Below are 26,695 nucleotides of genomic sequence, written 5' to 3' on the forward strand. Positions count from 1 at the left end.
TGCCTATAAGTTCTACGATAGTTGTCTACGCGACGGCCATTTGCAATCACATTTTTTTACAACGAGACACCGAGCGCCGTGGGACAATATAAACAGATAACGGAGAGATAAATTCTTGCGGTTCGTACCGATGTACAACAATACGACGCGTTGCGCGTAACGTTTCTATTCCACAGCGGTTCCTTTCTGATGACGTGGATAATGTTTATCCACGGTTCCCTCTGTTTTGATATCGAATCGAAAAAATGTTATCGCCGTCAATTTTTGTTTTTGAGTGGTTTAATTTGTGTATCTACGTAATTACAATGTTATGTAAATAGAAGAAAAAAATACCTATTCAATTTGAAATGAATATGTGGAGTAATGGGAGACGGTACTCAATGAGACATATTACTCGTATTGGTACTGGACTACCGTAAGGAAAAGGCTATAAGAAACAATGATTTTATTTTTAAAAAGGTTTAAGATCATAATAAATTATTGCTTAACGATTGTTAATTATTAAAGTTCGGTAACAATATATTTTATAAGCATTATTTGTTACTTGAAATATGTGAGCACTTTTCCAAACTGAAATATTAGAAATAAAAAAGATTCGTTGAAAATATTGTTAAAAGTTATTGAATTGCACATTTTAAACAACATTATTATTTTATTTTATATTTTTAAATCAAATTAAAATAAAATAAAATTTTTTTCATTATAGATCACTTTACATTTTATTATGCTACGTCATTTTGGTCCATTCAGACATTTGAAAAAATATTTAAATAAATATTATAAAATAATTAAATTTAAAATTCATAAAACAACATATTAATGAAATATATGTTTATCTTGAAAGAAATAAATAAAAATTTTTTTTTAATAATTTAAATTGAATGAGATATGTATATTTGTAAATGTAGTGTTTGTACCTCCCTCTTCCCTATATTTACTGTCATATACGCTGATTAAATCATACGTATAGACACAAAAATGCATCTTTAATTAAAGTAATAATTAAAATAACGCATATGTTTTTCGTAATGGTCGAGTTTCAATTAGAGATTATACTATTTATATTACATATCATGTAGCTGTGCAAGTATTAAACTAAAACAAAACATATTACAGGAAAAATCCGTAATTTTCTATAATTTTTTTGATTCTTGAGCTATTTCAGCTACAATATTTTGTATTTGACGTAGAAATAAGATCTGTTACTCATCAGTCGTTGATTAAATTTAATAAAAAATTACTCAATTTGTTAATTTATGACGCGTTTATCGTGTTTATCACATTTACTGTGTATTAAAAATTATTTTTATGTTTGATAGTAGTCTCAATGAGTTTGTAGCAATCACCTCAGAGGATGACGGTTAATCGAGTTTCTAGTATATATATTTGGAAGTTATGTACTATATCAATATTGTTACGGTGATAATAATTATAATAACATATTGTTTGTTTGTGTGTAAGTGAATACATTCATGTGAAATCTATGCGTGTGCAGATGGTCGTGAGCGGAATGTAATTATTGCACATGTACTTGTATAATATCACCGAGGCAATGATGTGATTTTGGAAATTCTATATACATCCAGCCAATATAATTAATCGACAATTTTAGATGTACACCAGGATTACCACCTTTAAGTGTTGAAAATACGGGATACATATATTTCTTTGAGAATTATTTTCATTTATTTATCATATTCAGTTTGATTTATTAGTATGCCAATGAAATAAAATATTGTCAATTCATATAGCTCTTTAAAATGCAAAATAATAACATAAATATGGTTCTTTCTTTTATTATGTATGTGAATACTTTTGTACTTTTGTTATATAAAATTAAGTATGCTTAAAAAATAATTCCATCGGAAATATATTCAAATATTAACAATAAAATAAATATAAGGCTTTCACTTTTACTGTAATACTTTATCATACTAAGTATAATTAATCAATGCTAGTATTCAGTGCAAATGTATATAATATGCTGCGTATGAGTGACAAATTGATAAATAATAAATTATTTGGCAAAAATGCTTTGTTGTAACTTGTAGAAAAAATGCATAGACCTACTTTAAATATCATGGTATTTTTGCATTGTTTTAAGAAATTCTCAAATACAAATAAAATATTATTTTAGAAAACTACGAATTTTGGTAGGGCAGATTTGTGTACCTCTTCAACTGAAATGTTTTTACTTTTATTATTTAAGTGTTCTAATACGGACCTAATTTTATATAGACGATCATGATTTTTATGAGTCTGGGTTGAAATAGTTTCATTATTATTAAAAAAAAAAAAAGTATCTGCACACATATAGTTCAAATTTTCTCAAACTCATAGTTTCTTGTATGATATGATTAAATGATGATGATTCCTAAGTAATGAAGATTTATTATCTGTATTTTTATCGCGAACATTATAAAACACGGGGGCTTGATCAATGTAAAATCATCGTCAGATTCGCCACTTTCATCCTCCTTTATAAAGATATTTGTATCTAAATATGTCTAATTAAGTTTGTTGTCCGTATTCAAATTATTTACGTAAAAATTATAACAAATAATGGAAAATAACAAATTGTATTTAATATTACGTTAGTAATACAAACATTTTATCAAAACAAAAAGCCACAGATATTCAATATAATGATATGATATCGAATTGTATTATGCTTTCTACGTGCAATGTTTCATATATGGAACAGTTATAAACAGGGTAATTTATATTTATAAATATATCGTTGTATTAAATATAATTACGAAAATCGATAAATATGACTACCAGGCATCAATCAATTTTTTTTTTCAACTATTTTCATACTCCTTGGGCTTATACGAATTTCCAAAAGATTGTATCATTTGATACTTTTAAATTTACTAGATAAGTCGTTTTGGGGCACTGTATAGTAGACCATAAATGTTTGTTTTAGGTAGATTGAAAATGAGTAGATGATATCGCATCTATGAAGATGATTAAACACTAATTACATAATTGTTAATATCAAATCATAAGAAAATATAATTAAAAAGAACAATGGTATCGTAATTGGAACATTGTGCAGTGAAGAGAAATGATTTAAGCATTATTGGTTAAATTTTATGTAATATATCGTTGTTGACTAATAAATAACATTATAATTTCTTGATTCACGCCTTTGTCAATAACTTATATATAAGTATAATGTGTGCTAGTAGACGGTATATCGCGTACTCGTTTATACGACCCTTTATCGCAACTCTGGAAATATTTAAGATATGACCTCGATGATGAGCATGCGAGATTGAAGCCAAGATCTGGGGAAGCGGAAAGAGAAAAGTTGGATAGAAAAAATGTAAAATATAATAACGAGTCCCATGGGTGAAACAACATAACATAATGTGCGTATGTATGTGTGTGTATGTGAGTGTATATGTGTGTGTGTACGAAACGAGTATCGGTTTTTGAATAACAAATCGAAACGAGAATACAATTCCTTCTTCACCCTTCGTACGCAAACGTACATACCCATCGTGAAAGTCTAAACAAATATAAGCGTGCACACAAACGCACTTAATGGCACATTATATTTTTAATGCGCCTGCACACGTACACACATATACACACACAAGTTAAAAGGTGTGTGATACGTGTAACTTGTAAAGGGTAATTTTTTTCATCCGGCCATGTCTGATATGTTAAGTTTTTTTCCTACAACGATTTAACATTTATTTTTAGTTATAACATTAATATCTTTCTTCCGTATTTAGTTAACCAGCATTGTCCAGTTTTTACATAGCAAATTAAACATTAGAATGTCTTATACAAAAATAATTAAGGGGATTATTTTAATGACATTGTCATAATTTGATTTTTAATTATGATTTGGATTGTGAGAGAATATCGGGAATAATGAAAAAAAAAATTGTTTTTGTTTGAAAAAAGTGGATTTTTTATAAAAGGTTTTACCTACCGGTTTATGAAAATTAAAATAATTAAATAATTTTGGTTTTGATTTTAAAACCAGTTTTCAACAACGAAGGTTTACTTTAACCATTTAAAATTTTTTTTTTTTTTAATATTTCTTTGTAACATGAAGATGGCAGTACTCTAAACGCCTTTGAGTATCACTTAATATTTATATCTTATCATTATCACTTTCAACGTTCTGTATGTTACTTTATTACTGCACAGGTCTTAAATTTAAAGTATTTTTATGATGTTAAGATTAAAATTGTCATTTGTAAAATGTTTTTGGGTTATTTATACCATTTTATACAATGCATAATTTTTTAATCATGTAGCCGACCATTAGGTTTAATCGTTATTTATGCAAATGGTTTTTTTGTTATACCAATTTTTTTATGGTTATGATTTTTATAAAACTTGATACATGCTCTTTACATTTTTAACAGGTTTTTTAAAATCATTTTCCATTCATTTTAAGTGGTGAAAAATAGCTCAATGTTAGTAAAAATATCTGAGAGCACGTTTTTTTTAGATTTTCACATATTATTGTTCGAAACTTTAAATAATTATAACAAAAATTAACTATTTATTTTGAAAAATCAATATTTCTAAAAAATAAACTCTTTTAAAAATAAAATGTAAAACTACAAGATGGAATATGAAATAAATTAAAACTTGATATTATTTCATTGCCTATAATGATGAACATATTTTATCGTAGACCTTTAAAGCCATCCTAGTATTGAACGGAATCAATAAATCGATATTTTGATGGATTAAAAACATAAATAAAACAGATTTCTATAACAAAAACCATCATGAACATATCGTAAGTGATAAAATGTCATGCAAAATATATAAAAAAAAAAAAATATAGTCTTTTAACTAAAAATTACCGCGATTTTCCAAGATACCACCACAGATGGCTTGCGATAAAAAATAATCACCTTATGCACCAGTACATGCTGAAAGTAAGACTCACTCACTTTATCCGACGTAAATGTGTGCACGACATTCTATAAATATAAACTTATAAAATATAATTTACTACACAAAAACATTACAACTGTAATTTCCTTTGACCGAAGTAATCCAATTACTGGACTCAACCATCTGGATCGCGTCTGTATCGTCTCATATCTGTATATACGGCACTTAACTACGGAACGTCTAATGCTGTGCAAGTGGTTTGACACGCGCACACACAAACACACACACACACACACACACACACACACACACACACACATACATTTTCCTGAGACGCATCGAATGAGCGATTTCGCTCATAGTATCAAATAAGTCTTTGGTGTGACAGAACGAATTTTATATTGAAATGTAACTCATCGTTCTACGCATATATTTCATTATCAAAAATAATATTAATACCATATTATAAATTAATGTTATTGATTTATTATGATATTCTCGATACTATCCTAAGTCGTTCTGCAATCGTAGTTTACAATTTCTCTTTAGACTAGTGTTTTCCAATATTGTGTATACATATTTATCATACATCATGATACACATTTTATAGAACTGTAGAGCATTATTCACTCCCAATAATATTTTAAATAAATTAAGAAACATGTATTTACAACAAAAAAAATCTATTAACTATAATCAACGAAAATATGTTTAAAGCATATTATATAATATGCATTTTTTCGTAATGGAAGCAATGCGGTATTAATTTATATTATATTATAATATATTTGTATATATTATTTTTTTTATTTTAGTGCTTGAACTTATGTATGCATACTAGTTGGTGATTTTTACTTGCTAAACCTTCTTTGGAACTTAAATTCACCCGTGTAATAACACTTGTTATTCGTTCTTTAGAAAAACCGTCCTATACAAATATAACATATTTTCAAGTTTCTATTGCTTTACTCAGCTGATTATTAACTGTCGATCTGAATTGAGTTCAAACCGAGATTAAGGTTGGTAAGAATTGTACCTCGTATAATATGACGAACGAATATACATGCGTTGTACGCATAATATAACTGTAACTAACAACACGCGACCCCATACAAATTCGTAAGCTTAAGTTAGAGAAAGAGAAATACTCATTTTCCGATTTCTGTTTACATTGAAATAATTTATACGTATTTATTCGTGTAGCCGTGTTCGTGTATACGTATGTGTTGAACGTAAAATACTCGCGTACACTACATAATTCATCTTTCATGATACGTTTTTCGACAAATGGTAAAAATATCTCATGAGCCGTATATCTTATAATAACCATTACATGCGCGTTTCTAATCTATTTTCCATTCGGCCCCGTAATATTTTATTTATCGGTATAATAATAATAATATCCTTTTAACATTCACCACGTCAAGTGCAGATTTTTAAAAAATGTTATAATAAAATATTATATTTTATACCAATTTGGTTGAAGACCACGTGGGATACTGGAAAACATTAAATTAAAAAACGGGAAGTGCAAATACACTTTTTATTTTCTTATTGCTATCCATTAAAATGTATTCGTTTTGATGACATTCAGCATCATGAAATATCATTTTGCAGTATTACATTTTTCGAATACTTTTAATATTTGATTTTACTCATAATATCGGTACAAAACAAGAATAAGAATAAAAAAAAAGACAATCCCGTGAAATCTATTTAAATATTTCCTAAAGATTAAATAGATTAGTGAAAAATGAATCTGATTGGATGTCTTTTACTTTTGGTTATACCCATTATACAAATTGAAATTTTATAATTTACTTAATAAAAAAAGTGTTTTCTATTACTAACTATTAACGCTATTAATGCAGTACTAAAAATTTGTAAATACTCTTTGGTAATTATGATTATGATTATGATTATGAATAGTAAAATTGTATTATTTCTGGGAGTAATGAAAAACTAAAATGAATAAAAAAAAAAAAACGGGCATAGTTCATAACCGCACACTTTCAAAAACAAGTCATCGTTCAAAACCACATACTTTTATATCTTAATCTCACTTATTTTCACCAAATTAAACCGTTCAATATTGCACAAATTTATATATATATATATATATATATATATATATATATCAATTATGTATACATTTATCTAAAATAACATGAGTGCTCCTCGAGACCGAGCGGGGTTACTCGCTCGCTCAGACGGTTAAAAACGAAAATATCCCCCCGATTGGCTATGTGACATCACTCCAGTAGGTCCTAGAATAAAAAAAAAATTTTGTGTGAAACTCATACGAAACCGTCAATGTGAACTGTACATGCAAAGTGTGCAGAGAGAAAGGAACTGTTAACCAAATGTGCAGTTTTGAACTACCGATCTTTCAAATTCTCTTTTTTAACAATAGAATAAATATGTGCGGTATTTAACGATGTAAAATGTGCGGTTATGAACGGTAAGTGTGCGTTTTTGATAATCGCCGAAAAAAAACTTATATTTTATATTATATTCATACATTACAATAAGCATGATTTGTATATTTTTAAAATTAAATATGAATATTTTACAAATCGTGTTCACATTCATTAGGAACTTTTATTTTATTTATAACAAATGTAATTCGATAAAAAACGTGTTTTATATCAATAATTGATATAGTATCATAAGTAAGAATAATAATAATAAATCTTGGACACTAATTGTATCACTATAGAGACTATGTTTCTAATTTTCAATATTATTATTAATACTATTTTTACTATTGTCATTATTATTATTATTATTATTATTATTACTGTCAGTTTTTTTTCTTTGTGAATGTTTATTATTGAATCATCTTCATATATATATAAATTTATAAAATTTCTATATTAGATAACATTATTATACATCGTAAATTTACAAGATAAAATTTTGAGGCATTTTCTTTTTTCGAAAAACACAAGATCTCAATTTGAATTAGTTAAACTAGATAAATTTAGATAATATTGTGATTAGTAATGATCGATTTATTATACATACACTAAAAATAAGAAGTGCATTAAACTTGAACAGACAATTTTATTAAATTCGATTGTAAATGAAACAAACGATAGAATAAAAAATTTATTTTGGTTAATATTCTCTTTGGTTTTAGTACCGGAATAAACGGCAAAGGGATAATATGAATTATATATATATATATAAATCTAATGTGAAATATTACTTTTTGGTTGCGACTACCGATTGCTTTGAAATTGTAATGCATTACACGCTTGTCAAACAAAAATCGTATGGTTTTACTACTGTTACATATGTAACGCATGCCATTAATGAGTTACAGAGATAAATACTTTATATAATTTAAGAGCGCCTACATTGGTTATCGCTATCAAACGCCATATAACCATTTTACATTTAATCCGTTAACCAGGAATTTGGAAATTTATCGAACTACAAAACGGTTCACATTCACCAGACATATAACACATTCTATGCTTCTGATTGTAACTGTCGACTAATTAAAATATGTTTATTTTTTTTGTCAATGGTATATGTCACGTATATGAATTTAAACTAGGGACTGAGACCGGGCCGAAATAAACCAATTACAGAGCCTATAACCTTATGTAAATTAAAGAACTGAAAATCACTGTAACCTATATTTTACATTTTTAAAAGACACTAACCAAAAATGAAACTCTTATAAAAAAAAACTAAAAAATACCGGTTTTTGAGGTTTTTATTCGATTTTCAAATAGTGGAAATAAATTACTCTGTTAAAAAATATATAGTAACAATTAATCTTTAAACTTAATATATATTGTTTAGAAACACAAATCATATTTTATATAATATTATAACGTAGTAACTTCGTAATATTATTTTCGGCTGTATCGTCCGTATATTGGGGACCGTCACAACCCGCGATGATTGTCAAAAATCGAAAACGAAAATATGAATTACACTAGAGATGGCAAACCTATGACACGCGTGTCATAGAGTGACACGCGCACGCTATTTTAGTGACACGCAATTGTGTAAAAGTTTGTCATCAAAAACCACGGGATGTAAACTAAATTTAAATTGAGATTACAAAAATGAAATAATAAGTTTATGGTATTATACCTACACGCATTGAATTGAATATCTACACTGCTCAGCAACTATTAATTTTATTAATTTTCAATAACGAAATCTTATTTGATAAGTACTTTATTAGGTCTTCTTATGTATAACAGTGTTCGGTGGTTGAGTCACGGACAAGTTCTTCATCGATTTGTTGAATTACTGGAAGAAGTATGTTTATTTTTGTTGAACAAATCTCAAGATTATCCAGAGCTTACTGATTTAAATTGGTTGAATGATTTGATTTTTTTCGCAGATTTTGCTGCAATTTATAATGATTTAAATAAAAAACTCCAAGACCGAGGTAAAACAGTTTTAACTATGTTTGATAATAATAACATTTTTGAAAAAAAATTTAAGTTTTTTGTAAATATCTACAAAATGAAATCTTGAAATATTTTCTTCATTCGAAAAAGCAATTAATAATAACAAAATAAGTAAAAATATTAAAAAATGCATACAAATTATTTTCAAGCAGATTTTTCCAATTTCGTCATCTAGATTCAAATTTAGAATTTTTAATAAATCTACATAATATTACATTTGACGAAATTGAACTTAGTTTTGTTGAGTATTTAAGTATTGAAAATTTAGAAATGGAGTTAATAGAATTTCAGGGAAGTAATATTTGGAAAAATTAATTTATTAATTTGAATAATGAGCTGGAAAATAATCATCATGAAATTGGTAGGAATGTTAAATCGGAAAATTTGATTCTTAATAAATGGAAATGTCTTCCAAATTCATTTGCATCTATGAAAAAACTAGCTTTTTCTTTATTGATAGTTAATTTAATTTACTTAAAATTACTTAACAGTATATAATAGTTACTCTATTATATACATATCTATAATTGAATCTGTAATTTTTTGTCCGAAAAAAAAAAATTTCCTAGGTACTGAATTTGAGTTCTAGATAACAACATTGTTACATTCATATGTACCGATTCTAACCGGAACTTAAATTTTTAACTTTATAAAATCTCGAAATTTAAACTAAACCTCTAAGAAATATTTTAAAGACCAAACTCTAACCGGAACCGTTGAAATCATTAAGGTCTCAGTCTCTGATTTAAACTGTTGATTTAAATATTAGTACAGTAAAAACTGTTTAATGCGGATCCTGAATAAACGGAAAACTATCAAATCCAGAATTTTTCTTTGGCTTCGGCATAAATAAATAAGACTATAGTTTTATAATGAAGTTGAACTTCAGTAAAACGGAACCTTTCTAGCACGGAAATTGAATGATTTTTTTAAGTCCCATGCAAGTTAAAACTATTCATATACCAGTAATGAACTCTTTAATTATTAGACGTTTATTTTAATCACTATATACATTAATAGTATAACGGAAAATCACTTTCAAAAATATTTGAAGAACATCAGCCATCGTATATAATTTACATAAATATAAATTGCCGTTCTTATGATACAAAAAATAGGACAAGACATAATGAAAACTACATTTTAAAAACACCATAACATTATTGTGTTTCAATACTTTAGGGCTTCTACAGGATAATTTGATTAAAGTAACTATTTGGAAATCCGATATTTTTTGAAATACATCATTATATTATTTACGTACTGGTTGTATAATAGTAAATTATCATTTAAAATATAATCAGATAAAAAAAACAGCACGATACTTGAGAAGATTGAGATAACTTAATAATATATAACATATAGAATTGTTTGTCATTTGCCGTCGAATTATTTCAAATGAACTTTTGTTTATAATATACATATAACAGTTATATGAATGAATAATGTGCCTTAAAATTAAAAAGGAACTTTACCATATTACCATAATATGTAACATGCATAAATGTTTGTATATGCATTAATCATCATTATTTCGTATTAGATACAGTTATCGATTTAATTTTCCATTTTTTCATACGCCGATTGACAAAATACCAATTGCCGTCAACGGTGCTACCCAATATGATATTATTATATTATTTGATCGAACTTATCGACTAGAGAAAACGACGCACGTCGAAATGATTGTACGCATATTTTGATACACATGGGTTTTGATGTGTGTCTGTAAATCATTTTTACGAGGCGTATTATTCGTAATGAGTGTTAGACGAAAAAGGAAACAGAGTGCAAACAAAAATACTTTTGTTTTAGAAAAATATGATGGATTGCCGGAGACGGTACTGTAAGATGCCACAGATAAATCACGAAATTTGTGGTATCTATTATGTAAATTAAAATGGAAATAACATCGTTGGATCCTAGAATATGTTTATCGAAAACGACGATGAAACCCGTACTATTTGAAACAACATAACGTCTGTGTTCAAAATACGAACATGTGAGCAATTTGTGCGAAAATTAAAGGATTTTTGCGATAAAAAATATAAAAAAGAATTTAAAATTAGCGCGTACACATTGGGTCAGAAAAAAAATAAAGATATCTTGTTATGCGGGAAAAAAATACCATTCCGTAACAGCAATGTACAGTTTTATTTTTAGATATTAAGAGAAAACTTTTTTCCATTGGGCAAATCTAACCTATAAGCACAGGCGTACGCTAGACCATAAAACAATTTTTAGCTCCATATAATTGGATTTCTAGGGAGTGAGCTAAAAACAATTTGTAAATTGAAATATATAGTACTGACAATACAATATCTGTAGAAATGATGAAACTGCTGTTCGTTTTTCCACCTAAACTGAAAAAACTTCATTATTTAAAAGAAACTGTGCTTATTTATAAGGTCATATAATATTAGAAAACTCAATCCCGTCTTGGTGTCATCAAAGATAATTATAAATTTTAAAGTAAGTTATATAAATAAACTTTATTTTACGATATTAACTGTTGATATTTTGAGAAATAAATTAATACTGCAAGCAAAAGAAAGAAATTGAAAGTACATTAAAATACATTTTAACAATACAGCTTAACTATAGTTATATTATTCATATTAGACAGAAGAAACTATACTTTCTCTCTGAATACAAAAGTTTTATTCAGTAAATGGAAAACAACGAAAAAGAAATTTATTGAAACCAGCTAAATAGCCAAATTCAAAGTAAATAGAAGAAAAAAAAATTAAATAAATTCGAATACTATCTGAACATATCAAAACGAGTGTTTCAAAAAAAATAATTCACTATGGATATACCCGTATGAAGTTCTTCCATATTTATTACACGTACGATATTTTTATAGTAAATATTAAACAGTAAAATTAAATTTTATTTATTTTTTATTATATTTTTCTATTTCCCTTAAAATATTTTTTTATACTTATTTAGTTGACTGTGATTAAGTATGTTATCGTGAATAATATGCTTTATACTTATTTTTCGTTTAACGTAAATGTTTTATTTATTTAACATTAAACGAAAAGCTTAACTTTCACGCGTTCATTAGTTCACTACTTTTGATATTACAAATTAAATACATTTATTTGCTTAACAATAATTAATACCCAAGGGGACAAGAGTCTTACGGATCATATTATATACGCGATAAATTATGGTATAATACCTATGCAAGGTCAGTTCAGAATAGGCTTATATATTTTACGAGTGATGAATTACAAGTGACTTATATTTTCGATCGATCATTTTGACCATTTATGTAATATACGAGTAAATCTTATGGAAAACCATGCAAAACAACGTGTTAATATTACTAGGTAACACAGATGAAAACAGATCATAGAAGAAAACACAATATTTGTGAATTATTTGCAATTCAATTCGTTTATCAGTTTTATAATCTGAAGACGAACTTTGATCTTATCGTTAATAAAGTTTAATATATATTATTTCTAATCGACATTTTATCGTATAGCTTTCTTTGTGAATGAACGATAATATAGTTGTAGTATCCATTGATGACGCGGCGTAAAACATAGGCAATATAGTACCGCCGGTGCGTTGCGTTCGTGTTGTATTACCGAGATGTTTGGCTTAAGTTCGGAATGTTAATAATTATTGTTGGCCCTAAATACCGTACACACGGAAACTCGAGCCATATTAAAAAAATATTTCTTTTTCCATCACATCGTTACACAATCAGTCACTCAGAACTTTGAACGTTTAGCGAATTTTAATCTGGGCACTATGTAAAAGTCGTACAACAATGTGTCATGTTGAAATTAAATTAAAAATTTAGCTCAATGAAATTGTTAGATTTTAGTTGTTTTCCTGTCAAATATTTACAGAAATTAAGTTCTTAACCCATTATACGCCGCATTCTTTTGGATGCCATATTGACGCGCACGGGGTAAATAATTACCCAACAGTAATTATTTATATATTTATATTATAATTCAAACTTCAGTGATTCACTTTTATTGTTTGCGATTGTTATTTATTTTAAGAATTAAATAACATCATGAGTAACTGTTATTGTTTTGGTCTATTATGATAAAAGATAATAATTATTTTCCATTCAATACGTCTATACACATAGTTGATTTTGATTATAATAACATTGATTTACAACTCAATAAAATTGTACATGACATAATTTTCATCATTTACTAATGTGTAATATATAACGTATCTATGGTAGTAAATAGTGTGATTCTATAACATACAGAGTAAATAAATAAAATACAAATAATATAAATCTTTTCCTACAAGAAAAACTAGTTTTATTTACATTAAAATATTGTATGTGAAGATTTTTGATTTTTGATACTTTATTAATTTTTTTTGGAAAGAGTACACAGGTTTAGCATATATATGTATATAACCGTATTTTCAATTAAATTACATAAAATCCTCCACATTTTTCTAATTACATTTGTTTTTTCTCTGAGATCTCATCTCCGATGATTTTATATTAACAATTACATATTATTATCTTTAATCGAATTTGAATTTCAAATCATGATGTCTTATAATTGCACTTCAGTATCATGAGATACACATACCCTTTTGGAAAATATTCTAATATTATTTACTGGTCGTTAGGATATATATATATTGTTTACTATTACGTGTAAAGCACACGATGGTTGGCTTCCAACATTTGACTTAATTTAACGGAGTCAAATAAGACTATATTATCGCAAATGATGTATTACATGAGCATTTTATCACGTGCATTACGTTTTATCATAAATATCTCTAAAACGTAGCAATAGCGATCTTACAATTAAATCATTTTATGCATCATATTAAGGATCATATTAAGCGCACTTATTATTGTTACTATGGTTATTAGTATTATGGTTATTATTGTAATAATGTACCAATTAAAATAAACAATCGTGTTTTGAAGACGATGAATTAAATTATTGTCGCTGGATGATTTGCATACAGCTTTTACCATGCTGTCGATCAACCGACGGTGTCTTCAATTTAATATTGGATTATATTTTCCAACGCTAACGATAATTCGTGTAATTTAGGCGTACCAAATATTGTTTATACCTAAAACCTCTTGTATACTTCAAAGACAACCCTAAACGTTGTACGCCGTTTTTTAGCTGATTATTGTATCAAAGCGATTAAATTTTACAGGAACACCGACACGAGCTTTTACAATACTGGGTTATTGACCTAGATCATAACGATATAATACGCTTTGACGGTGTCTTATACTTCATCACGTAGGAAAATTGTGGTTAGAATTTCAACTTTCTCTAAAAATAATAAACAAATTATAAATTTTTTCCGATTTTTCTTTTTCTTTTCTAATATCTAACGAGATACTCTTTAACTCGTAAAAATGTATTAGATCAGATCTATGGCTTGAGACGATTTAAAATTTCAGCTGTTTAGGTGAATTTACTTTGGATTAAATTTGGTCACCATTTTTGGTAAGCCCTACCACAAAAATAATTTTTTTGAGTTTTCAGTAATCAGAATAATAATTATGTTAAGATTATTATCGATGTATTTATATTAATTCAATACCATAATTATTCGATAGAAATACAGAATGTTAGTGCAATAAAATTCAAAATAAATCCAATATGTAGGTATTTTTTAATTTTTATTTTTGACTACGAAGTACATTAAAAACTAATTGATTCAAGTACGTATTCCGGAATCATTTAAAGCATGGATTAATATAGCAAATTTCAATCGTATACTTGAATAAAAGCAACTTCTTCTATGCCACAGCCGCTATCATCATAGACAACTATAAATAAATTGAAAAGAGTTTCGATTGCTTTGGCGTGGAACGAAAACAAGTAGCACGTTACCGTTTTTGCGGAAAACGACGTGCCTCGAAGTTTTAATTCCGGAGAACGTTACGGTGAACTTTCTACTTCATCCATTTACGTCTTTGTGATCTTGGTTGGGTTTTATTAAATGCATTTACACATTTAATCAACTGAAATCCGTTGGAATAGTTTCTATAGAAATGACGTGGTAGTATAAATATTTGGGACAGTTCTAGTAAAGCGTCAACGACGCCGCAATGTCGAGTTGAGTCGATAAGAAGATGTATAATTATACATACTTAATGAGATTCTTGGAATTGTTTTTGAGTGTCAAAAGAAGTAATTTACCTCAAAATGTTGGATGAATAATTTATTCCGAAAAATATATAATTAATATATCTAATTACCATATGAGTTATCAGTAGGCTTAGGGACTTATAGCTCTAAAAAATACACAAATATGTATGCAAATATGCTTCTAAAATCATTAAAATATGCATTTTAATATGCATTTATATGCATTAAAAAAAAAAAAGAAAGAAAAAGTAACCACATAGTTCACAAAATAAAATGTGTCCATCGGATGTGAATATATCTTTAAACTCCAAAACAAAACTTTGTTGTCGGCTACTCGTAGACTGTTGTACTTTCGACATTACACAATGTTACAAAATACGTACGACGTTTTATGTATGATTCGACGTTGCGTGGTTGCGAGACGCAAAAATAACGACGGATAATAATCAACTGAACTGAACACTAAATAAATAATCTATTATTCTATAACAACTATTATCTTTATCGACATCCGGTCAATATCCTGATATGATCGATATGGGTTTTTAGATTTATTTATACTTACACAAAAATTATAACGAGATATATGAGGTAGTTTGCAGATAGCATATTACAGGAAGTATTAAGTACATTTTTTTTTCGATCGTTTGAAATATGTATATATAGTATATGAATCTATAATTTTTAATTTTAAATTTAAAAAAAATTGCCAAAATATGCAAAATAAGCATAACAATTTTAAAATATGCACTCTCCTGCAAAATCTATCAAATATGCAAAAATATGCATATTCAAATTTTAGATCTGATATCATGGCATCGAGAAACGAATTTATTTAGCACTCTACTATATTTAACAATAACTAAAAAAGTATGCAAATGCTAGAAGTCCCTAAGCCTAATTATAACACTCTCATGTTCGAATTGTAGTTAACTACCGGTAAATTTGCTATACATTTTGAGATATATTATTAATACGAAACTCAAATATTTCAGTTATACTATATATAAATAATGAGAAAAATCGATATTCATCTTTTGTATAAGAAACCGAAAATACTGGTTATCAACAGTTATTATTCTTGACCGTTGGGATAATTATCTTGGATATAATAATGTATGAAATTTAAATTCTAGAAATTCCTTTTTCGTCAAACATAATTTGTTATTAATATTATCTCTGTGTTATCCCGTTATTACAAATTCAAAATGTCTACCGAATCTTTTTCAAAATTTTCAATTAACTATCTCATACCGAAAGCAATTGATTTGATTCATTAATAACATTGTATTTTTTGAAAAAATAATTAATTTTATACTTTTAATAAGATAGTTATCTTCGTGTGTCTATATAACTATCTTTTCTCTTTCGAATATTGAAAAAATAAGATCTGGTGTCATGTATTCAAAAGATGTACGTCGTGGGTCGCAGCAAATGTATTGTATTCAAATCCTTCTAGCATCTTTGTTCCACGAGGAACATGCAATTTATATTCCCCGAGAACATTGTTTAGTAAATGCAAACATAAAATTTAGAAATATTATAATATAGCAACAACAATGCAAACACGTGTATTGTTGACATAATATCTTACAATATTTAAACGTAAAATTAACCCTTTTAAATTAAATACTTTTACTTTTTATCTGGAAATTATTTCATGGATATTGAACCAATTTGACCGACAAAATTGATCCTCTAACTCAGTTGTTTTCAAACTGTTTTGTTCATGGAGACAAAAATAATTATCAATATTTCATATTGCGAAAAACAGCCTAATTTTTTTTTTTTTTTTTTAGAAACACGAATTTTATCATTTGTTGTGAAAACTGTTGTCATTTTGCTTTGTATTGATAAATTAATTTAATTTAATTTTTTGATAATACCAGTCAAATAATAACGTCGGAATAACCAAATTTTGTCAGAAGTTTGAGTTTTAAATTAAGTGGGTGTCACTAAAACGTACTATGTATTCGCAATTCAAGTAATTATACCAGTGTTTTTCTTCAATAATTTAGAAATATAACAGTTATTAAATTAAATTAATTCAGATATGCCCAGATCATTTAGGAGCCTCAAAATATCTCTCGCGGAGCATACTTTGGGAACCACTGCTCTAACTTACTGAATTACCGTGGCACAGTGTGCATGGTTAATGAAATATACGTTTTGTTTGAGAATTAAAATGGAATAATATGTATACCCAAAGATTACAATAAATGTTTTTATATGGGTACTATTTATAAATATATTAAGCATTTATATACTATACTTTGTATTCGTGTTGCGTACATTTCACGCATAGAGATCTATATACCGCGTGATCATGCAGTATATAGAATGACATACGAGATTTTGAAAATACGAGCTTAATATAAAGATTGTAATCATTGTACTAATTATCATAATAATTATAATAAAAATTAATTATAGTATAATAATTGAGAACAATAGCCGTAAAGTAACTTGCATCAATGTTTAGTCATAATTTATGGGGCCCGATCAAGCGCACAAATAGCCTGAAAATTTTCTGTTTTTTAATATTGCTCCTCGACGAACTTCAAAATAGAAGGTCAAAGTGACTTCCGAATTGTTTTCATCAAAATATTCCGTGGCAAATTTTGAAAAACAGATATCTTCTCATCTCTTAACCAGTTACTAAAAACACTCTCGAGCACTCTCGATAAGACGATTCTGTTTCCATTGCTCCGAAGCTTATTTATTTAGCATGTAAAACCCAAATTTAAATATTTAATAGCAATACTCGTATGCATGCGAGTCTGTTATGAGTTTTCCTAAAAGCTTTAGTTTTAAGCTTTATTACATTATCAAACATCATCATACTATGTTTGTAGAAATGCTATAATAATAATTTACATATTATTTAGAAAAAAAAAATGAAATAATTTAAGAGTCCTGAGAAATAAGTCATAGAAATTACACTACCATTATACTCTAAAATCAAAATTAAATATAACATATATGATTAATTTGTATAATTGACTACTATTATGGTTTTTATATTATTGGTAAATATTTTTAATTTAAATTAATTGTATATTTTTAAAACAAAACCAACAACATGCAAGCACACAAAATAATTTTTAGCACTGGATATTAACTTCAATTTTTCATTTATATCATATTATAACCTTCCTCATTATTCATAGTAAACCGTTGAGTTTTATATCATATTTCAAATTGTATTTGTACATTGTCATTACTAGTAATTTTCAAAAAAAAAAACTGATAAATATAGTTGCCCATTTATTTGTACTCCATTTTGTAATACTTTCGCATATAAGAACGTTTTTAATATCACGTTTCGGCTGTTGACTGTCGTTATTCATCATTATTAAGGCAATTGACCGGGAACATGTTATAATAACCGAACATCGCGAGACATTGGTAAATCTCGTTTTTTACAGCTATCATACACTATTATACGATAATATAAATATGTTTTGAGAGTGGAAAATTATATTTTATTTTAAATATCGATTTCACATCGTAATTACATATATATATATATATATATCTGATTAAGAGATTGAAGGACGATAAGTCTTATTGTGCAGTATAAAGATTGTAAAAACAGCACTTGAGCTGTATCTTGTATAATAATTTAATGTTGAAATATCAATATAAATGAAAAAAATAAAAAATAAATCTATTAATTCTTAACTATTTCGTAGGAAATTATAAGTTAATTTATTATGAGAATTAGGTGTATCAACTGTTTAAAAAAATTCTATCTAACTTTGTGTTATTTAATTACAAATATTTATTGCTTTTCAGAGATATGCATCCATGTATTTTCGGTATTTTTTTTCTTTTTATATAAATATACACTAATAAAATTTTTTTTTAAATAAACGTCGTCAAAATCCTAATAATATAATTCCAAAATGTAGATTAGAAAATAAAAATATTTCTAAATCACTTTCGTTTGAGCCAACAAAACCATTGGACGTAACCTACAGCTAAGGGGATAACCCCGTAAATATTCTAAACCACTTAAATCCCTTATCCTTTCATAATATTTCTGGTAAATATACCGCTGCGTCAAACAGTTCGGCTGTGCGTGACAATGAATCGAATGCCAGCGTTAATGTCCCCATGTCACTACCGTACGGCAGAGTATAGAATAAACGCAATATATCATATTATTTTTATTGATTTATTGATTTATTAACGCCCAATTTTTTTTAAATTTTTTTATTTATTTATTTATTTATTTATTTTTTGATTGATTTAAGGCTTTAACAACAATGGTAATTAGCCTACTTAAATTAAATAAATAAGTTATGTATTAAAAATATTGTATACAAATAATATATTTATGTTTTAATTAATATTTTTCTTAGTCCACGGTGAAATTGAAATATTAATTTATCGGCAAAACGTCAAGTCGATAACTCTAATAGGTTTGGCTATATAGATATATAAATATTATATTATATTATGTATTTTATATATTATTGTATAATGTATTTACAATGTAATATTGTTCATATTGTTAAATATTCTTTGTATACTGTTAATCATTTAATTCAGAGCGAAAACGCACAAAACGTGTTAAGTGCCACGTGGAAAAAGATCACGAAGAAAGGGTGGGAAAGGGAAAAAAAAGAGATCCTTTCAACGAAGACTTGGTTGACTTGTGCACATTACGATCATGATTAATGCAACGAGGTGGGTCGATAGGCTACTAATTTTAAATAATTATTAATTTGATTAGTGAATAATAAATCGTAATAAAATCTGATTTTGTTACCGTTACTATCACCGGACCACAGAAGTACAGTAAATGCATGATACAAAATCAAATCTGTAAGAAAGTGTCATCCTTCCACCTTGAATTATGTACTTTAAGGTGCGTGACACGATAAATTAATTTTAAAATCAATATTTTTATTTGGTTATCAATATTAAATATTACAAATTTAATTTTTTGAATTCTTTTAGGGAACCTATATATACAAAAAATAAATGTTAATTTTAAAAAATTCCATAATTTTTTCATATATTCAGATGGTATTTATTTATTTATAGTATATAAAGTAACATATACATTAATCATTTATTATTAAAATCAAAATTTTTATCAAACTTAAATATTTCTTAATTAACCAACAATTTAAAAAAATTGAAACATTCAACCCAAAACAATTTCAACCTAATAAAATGCAATTATTAAAAAAAATCTCAGTGCAGCTATAAATATTAATAAGTATTATCTCCAAATTTCAAACAAATCGATAAAGTAGTTATGGCTAAAGAGTGAGTGATTGGTACATATTTAATCTTTAAAATATATATTATAGAAAATAATATGTATTTCATTGAAACTAATAAATTTCAAAATAAACCAAGTATGTCGAAAATTAAGAAAAAAAAATATATATATAGAATTTAGTAGTTTGCTTTTAATTTTATAAAGGATACAAATATTTACAATGGTTATTAATGAATCGTAAAGTAAGATTTATTGAGCACTTGCAGTACAAAAAGAATGGTTTTCATAAAAATAATAATATCATAGAAAACTATTCTTTTACTAGCCTAAATGTGCAATAATACTCTTATTTTTCTCAGTTTTTTATAAAAAATCATGCATAAATGATTTCAACTCTTTAAATAGGTCGTTTTCTCAAAAACTTAAATATCGAATGATTCTTCCCTGTACGCATTTTAAAATACTACTTAATATAACTAACTTTAAATATAACAAACATCTTATTATTTTTTCTTATCGTAAGTTTTATTTTATTTAATCTGTTGCAATATTAAAAAAATTACTTAATTTATGGAATATGTACACGGAAATTATAAAGCAAACAAAACTTTCGTAACAGGTACTTTATCAATACAAAAATTACTATTTCTCAAGTTTATTTTTATATATATATTTTTTATATTTACTTGATGTAATAATACTGTTCGGGCAACGATGGGTTTTCCCCATTTTCATTATCGGCGTTATCGCGTCTAGAATGTTCTAGAAGTGCTCGCCGCCGTCCCCCTACCCACCCGCGCCCTAGTAACATTCGGTCACGTGTGTGATCGCACTGCGACCTTTTATTTTCATTTTTAGTCCGACATAGACGGCCTACGTGTGTATGACGGAACGTGTTGTGTCGTCTTGTCGAGTTAGTGTAGTCGATGTCTTTTTTGCGTACGCGCACACATAACGTGGTGTTTTGTGTCGCCTTGTCGCGGTCTTGAGTCGGTCTCATCACCATTTTCTTTGGCGTGTTCGCGTGTGCGTTGCCGCGTCGGACTCCGCGGTCGTTGTTGCACGTGTTCACATGGTACCACGAGGAAACGGTCCTGTTTGGCGCTACCATCGATATCATTTTATATCACCATCCGGTCGCGGTAGTCATCAACCACTATTGCGGTCAGGTGACAGTCGGATTCTCGGTATTGTTATCAAGGATTATCATTATTATCATTACTTTATTATCATAGTTGTTGCATTATCATCATTTAGTATTTTCATTTTATTATATCGCTGTAAGTGGGTGCCTACCTTTCATTATTATTATTACTATCATTATTATATTTACAATTGCAAAATACAGTCCACTCTTTTTTTTTTTTTTTTGTATACACAAAACCTAACGGTTTTTTATATTTATGATCACTTAAATTTGTTATTCCTCTTTCCGGCATCATTAATACACGGCTCCACTCCACCCGCTGAGTGATCAGAAACGGGAAGTGGTCCGAACAACTACCTTGTACTTTATTATATTGATATGACTAAGTCACGACACCACTGTCTTTTGAATTTTATTTGAAGACTGCCTGGAGTTATTGTTAAGGACGTGAATTGAGAGATAAGTGCATGGACTTAACTAAATAATACAATGATTAATATGAATGTCCAAATATCGTATACATTAGGCTGTAAGTAAGAATTGATTACTGAAAAATTTTGAATTGACTTATGCTCATTAATTTATAATTTCCCATTATCTGTGTGGTTTTAATATAAAAATACAATTTTTCAATGTTTTAAAGTTCTGTTCAATCTATATTCCACATCTTATCTTCACATTGAGCCGTTTTTCTTCGTAGGCATCGTCATTTACAAGTATATAAATGGAGATTATATATTTATATAGAAATAATAATACCATAAACCCTACCTAATATAATAGACACTTCTAGGATAGAAGTATAATATATTTCTATTTTCTTACTTTTTTTGCTAAATTTTTCAAGATTTTTCTTTCAATTCACCCAACTTATTGTAAAATATAAACTAAAACCAAAAGCTTTTCCGTTTTTTAAGATTACCACCACCATGTGCATTCGACGACGAACAATATATCTCGTACGTGACAAGTGTCATGTAGAGAGAGCAGTCACGATGGTCATCGTACAATGCAACAATAGCTGCCATGAGACATTTTCGTTGAGGTAAATGTGCACGTGGTGTTATGATATTGTATTATCCCAATGGGTCATTAAGTAAACTTTGAAGAGTTCAAAGAGTTTGTGAAACCGTCAGAGCACTCATTTGTACAATAAATATTATGAAAAAAAAAAAAAAAAACCGGAGAAATGCCACCGTGATACTGAATATAAGTCTTATTGTAAATTAATTCGAAAACTAGTAAACACTACTTCTCACCGCCGCCATCTAATGCCCTAGAACTAATATAATTGAAGATTCAATCTAACATAATGATAATAATACCCGTACAACTTTTTTTTTTTTTCGTTTTATCGACTTCCGGGCGACACCTGTTTACGCGATTTTTCCACCCGGCCGCCATGGTTTAATTTTTTTTTCTTCTTCAGATTAATTAACAATAATAGAGCCAATAGCTAATAAAATAATAGGATTCATAATTTAATGCTGGTTTGAGTTCCGGTTAAAGTGGCTTCGCATACTTGCCGGCCTGGTTTCTTGTCCTGTTCTTTATTCCTTCTACTTACCGTGCTAGGTAATAGAGTTACGTTGATGTTCTTGTGGCAATTATCCATTATTTCATACTTTTTCAAGCAACCTTTCGTCCTACTCCTTCCTGGTCATAATGTTAGTAATCATTTTTATCAACTTGGCACTGGCTTTGGATGATGCCTTATAAAAGTTCCGAATTCTGATACCTGTAACACTAAAATTAACCGAAATATAGTTTAATATTTTTCTTCCATGTAAAAAAAAAAAAAAAAAAATCAGTTTATTAAAATAAAATAATAATTCTATATTTTATATTTCAAACATCAAACATCCATAGCCAAAAAATCGAAATGACTTTTGGTTTTCAACCTCAGGTTAACATCATCTTACTAGTTCAATAATAATTTCAACATTGGTTTTATAACAATATTCCCCTAAACCAAAAAAACTACTGTTTTGTGGCATCTCGATCTGTGCTCGTTTTCCGACCTGGCATTTGCTTCGCGTTTCGGCATTAATTTGTAATTAGAAAATTAAAATTAGAGAATATAAATAATATTATTAATATTTTATTTTTATTATTGTTGTTAAAATCATATATATTTTAAAGCCAAATGCATTACCTCGTTCTATTTGAAATCTAAAAAGTAATAAACAATAAGCACAACCTGATGATATATTATTGAAAGCACGTTACTTCATGTATATAATATATTGTAGTTGAACGGTAAATCTCCCTTTCTTCGAAAAACCTCTACCCTTAATGCCCAATTGTGATTCATATATTTTTCCACAAAAAGCCGATAGATTCTCCAATCTTATTATATACTTTACATCAGAAATTATGCTGTTTAGAAAATAATTTTACTCGTTTTATTTGAACGTACGATTTATCTTATTATTGATTTTATGTTGATGGATATAATATATAATTTTCTTACTGGAAATAAAAAGAAAAAATGAATATATTTATTTTTAAACTTTAATTTAACAATACTCTCAATATTATGAAATTGTTGATAAAATAAAATATATATATTTTCAATAAATAATGTTTTTATTTAAGAAAAAAACTTTCCATTTAATGAATTGGTTTCACATTATTTATATCATACATATTTTAAAATTGTATAATTTTATTATAGTTAATATGAGCTTTCAAAATTATAAAAAAATACAGTTTTAGAAAATTTAAGCTATTTTTGTTACAATTTGTAGTCAATTTTAGGATACCAAATATATACCAATTGATATTATTAAATATTTAAATAATTCTCCGAAAAATAATAAAACCATTTCAAAGATACATACATATACTAGTAATTATATAATTATTTTACAATATAACCACAAATTCTATTTTTTTTTATAACTTCATCGTATTATTATTATTTAACTATTATATATTATAATTTACATTGATTTCAATCAATGAAAACGATCTTTTTAATTGAAAAATATGTAATCATGTTAAGCAATTTTAACTTGACAAATTTTTTTAATGAACCATCATATTCATTAAATAAACATTTGACTGCATTTTAATTCGCTAAATTGTGAATATATTTTCTCTGTTTCTCTTAATGTTTAAAATATTTATCCATTGTATACAGTTATTTTACCATCATAAAAGTCACAAATACAAGTTTTCCAAAAATTGGTATACTAAACATTTTTAATAAACCGTTCAAGGCTGTATTTAAGGGGTGGTTTGGAGAGGCAATAGCCCCCCTGGAATATGCTAAGGAGCACCACATTTTTTACGGAGACAGTAATTTTAATTAAAAAATGATACACACGAACACCTGATAATTTTCTATGGTAAGAAAAAAAAACAATTGTAACTCAAATATAAACTTTATAAAATGCCAATAACCGCATTAACGAACAATAATTTTATAAAAACAATGGCAGCGTTCAACCGAACGGTATTAATTCTGCCTCACGTACAACGGGCTACGACAAAAAGTCACAAATATTATGTGCTATTATATGATATCATATACTATTAAACTTGCACGCGTGCCACCGACATGAGCAGTATCTGAATGCTTCCTTTCAAGGTGTATAAGAGACATTATCTATCATCATCAAATGTATCACGTGTACGTAAAAAATAATCAAGTCCATTCATCTCATAGATTTCTTGTCGCACTGCAGCCCATTTCGATAAGTATTAAACAATTGGTTTTCTGAGATATAAACAAACACGCCCTCCATTAAATCCCATCCTGCTCCATTCTCCGAACCACCCACTAACGGCTAGTTTTTTGAGATCTTTGTCTGCAGTCCCGACTTAACAAACGGTAATTAAAGCCGGTAAGTACCTCTGTTCTAACTTGTCCGTCATATTGCTGTCAACATTATACATAGATAAATAAAAAAATTATCCATGCAAGATAACAGGTACTTCATTTAAGATTTATCTGGATATGGTAATAGATAATTATTTAAATATTTATCTGGAAATTGGATAAAATATAACTAGATTTATCTCGAAAAAAACAGATAGTTTTAAAAAGTTTCATCCAAAATTTACATTTGTAAAATTTTTTACTATAAATAAAAAAAAATTAGTTATTAATTATGATTTATTTGGTTTATATGGTCAATTAAGCAGAAAAAAAGGTATATCATTATAAAATTGAATACTATTTGAAATTATGTTTTCTGTAAAAATAATTATATTTATATATATATATATTATACCTTTTGCTTTGTTCATAAAATATAGTAGAAATAATTATAAAATCATTTTTTAAAAATAAATAAATAAAATAATATTGAGGATAGTAACCTCGAACACAATCATGACAAAGGTAGTGAAAACATATTTGACAGGCAAGCATTAAGCAATAACTTGACTAGAAAACCTCAGGAAAATCTTGAACGCCGAAAAAATTATTTGTTAAGAGTTACTTATCAATGGTGATGTTGAAGAGCTTACCAGTTATGATGTTTTTAGAGTAAAAAAAAAAAAATATTCAGTCTGTATTATAGGGAAAGAAATTGTTGCTAGTTGATGTATCATAAAAATTTGAAAAGTTGATTTAATATTATATTATCATGGACAAATACGGGAACCAATTCGTATGTTACCTGTAGACAACCCGGGAATCAATTAAAAAATTGGGAACCAACTTGTTATCATTCGTTCAGCGACCATTCTATTTTATATATTGAAAAAGATATGTCCAAACAATAAGTAGAAATTAAATTTTAAATATTTTTGCTGATATATGTTTAAATAAAATAAAATAAATTATTTTTAAATATACGTTATAATTTATTCATTAATATTGTTTTTTTTATTATAACATAATATATTCATATTTTTT

The 26,695-nt window shown here is 27.3% G+C and overlaps 1 protein-coding gene across 4 annotated transcripts in view; it reads left to right on the forward strand.

The window, feature by feature from the left end:
• The window catches only part of LOC112679631 (glutamate receptor ionotropic, kainate 2), a 320,107-nt gene that overhangs the window by 137,584 nt on the left and 155,828 nt on the right, over window positions 1–26,695 (forward strand). Inside the window, exon 1 of one of the 4 annotated variants that reach the window (XM_025549518.1) lies at window positions 21,535–21,865. The exons of the other annotated variants lie outside the window; for them this stretch is intronic. Coding sequence (XP_025405303.1) covers window positions 21,751–21,865 — 115 coding nt within the window. The 5' untranslated portion in view covers window positions 21,535–21,750. Of the gene's footprint in view, window positions 1–21,534; window positions 21,866–26,695 lie in introns of those variants that run through there. 4 annotated transcript variants of the gene reach the window in all.

The sequence above is a fragment of the Sipha flava genome, unplaced genomic scaffold (genome assembly GCF_003268045.1).
Source record: "Sipha flava isolate LNK unplaced genomic scaffold, YSA_version1 165_pilon_pilon, whole genome shotgun sequence".
In the NCBI taxonomy this organism is placed as follows: Eukaryota; Metazoa; Arthropoda; class Insecta; order Hemiptera; family Aphididae; genus Sipha; species Sipha flava.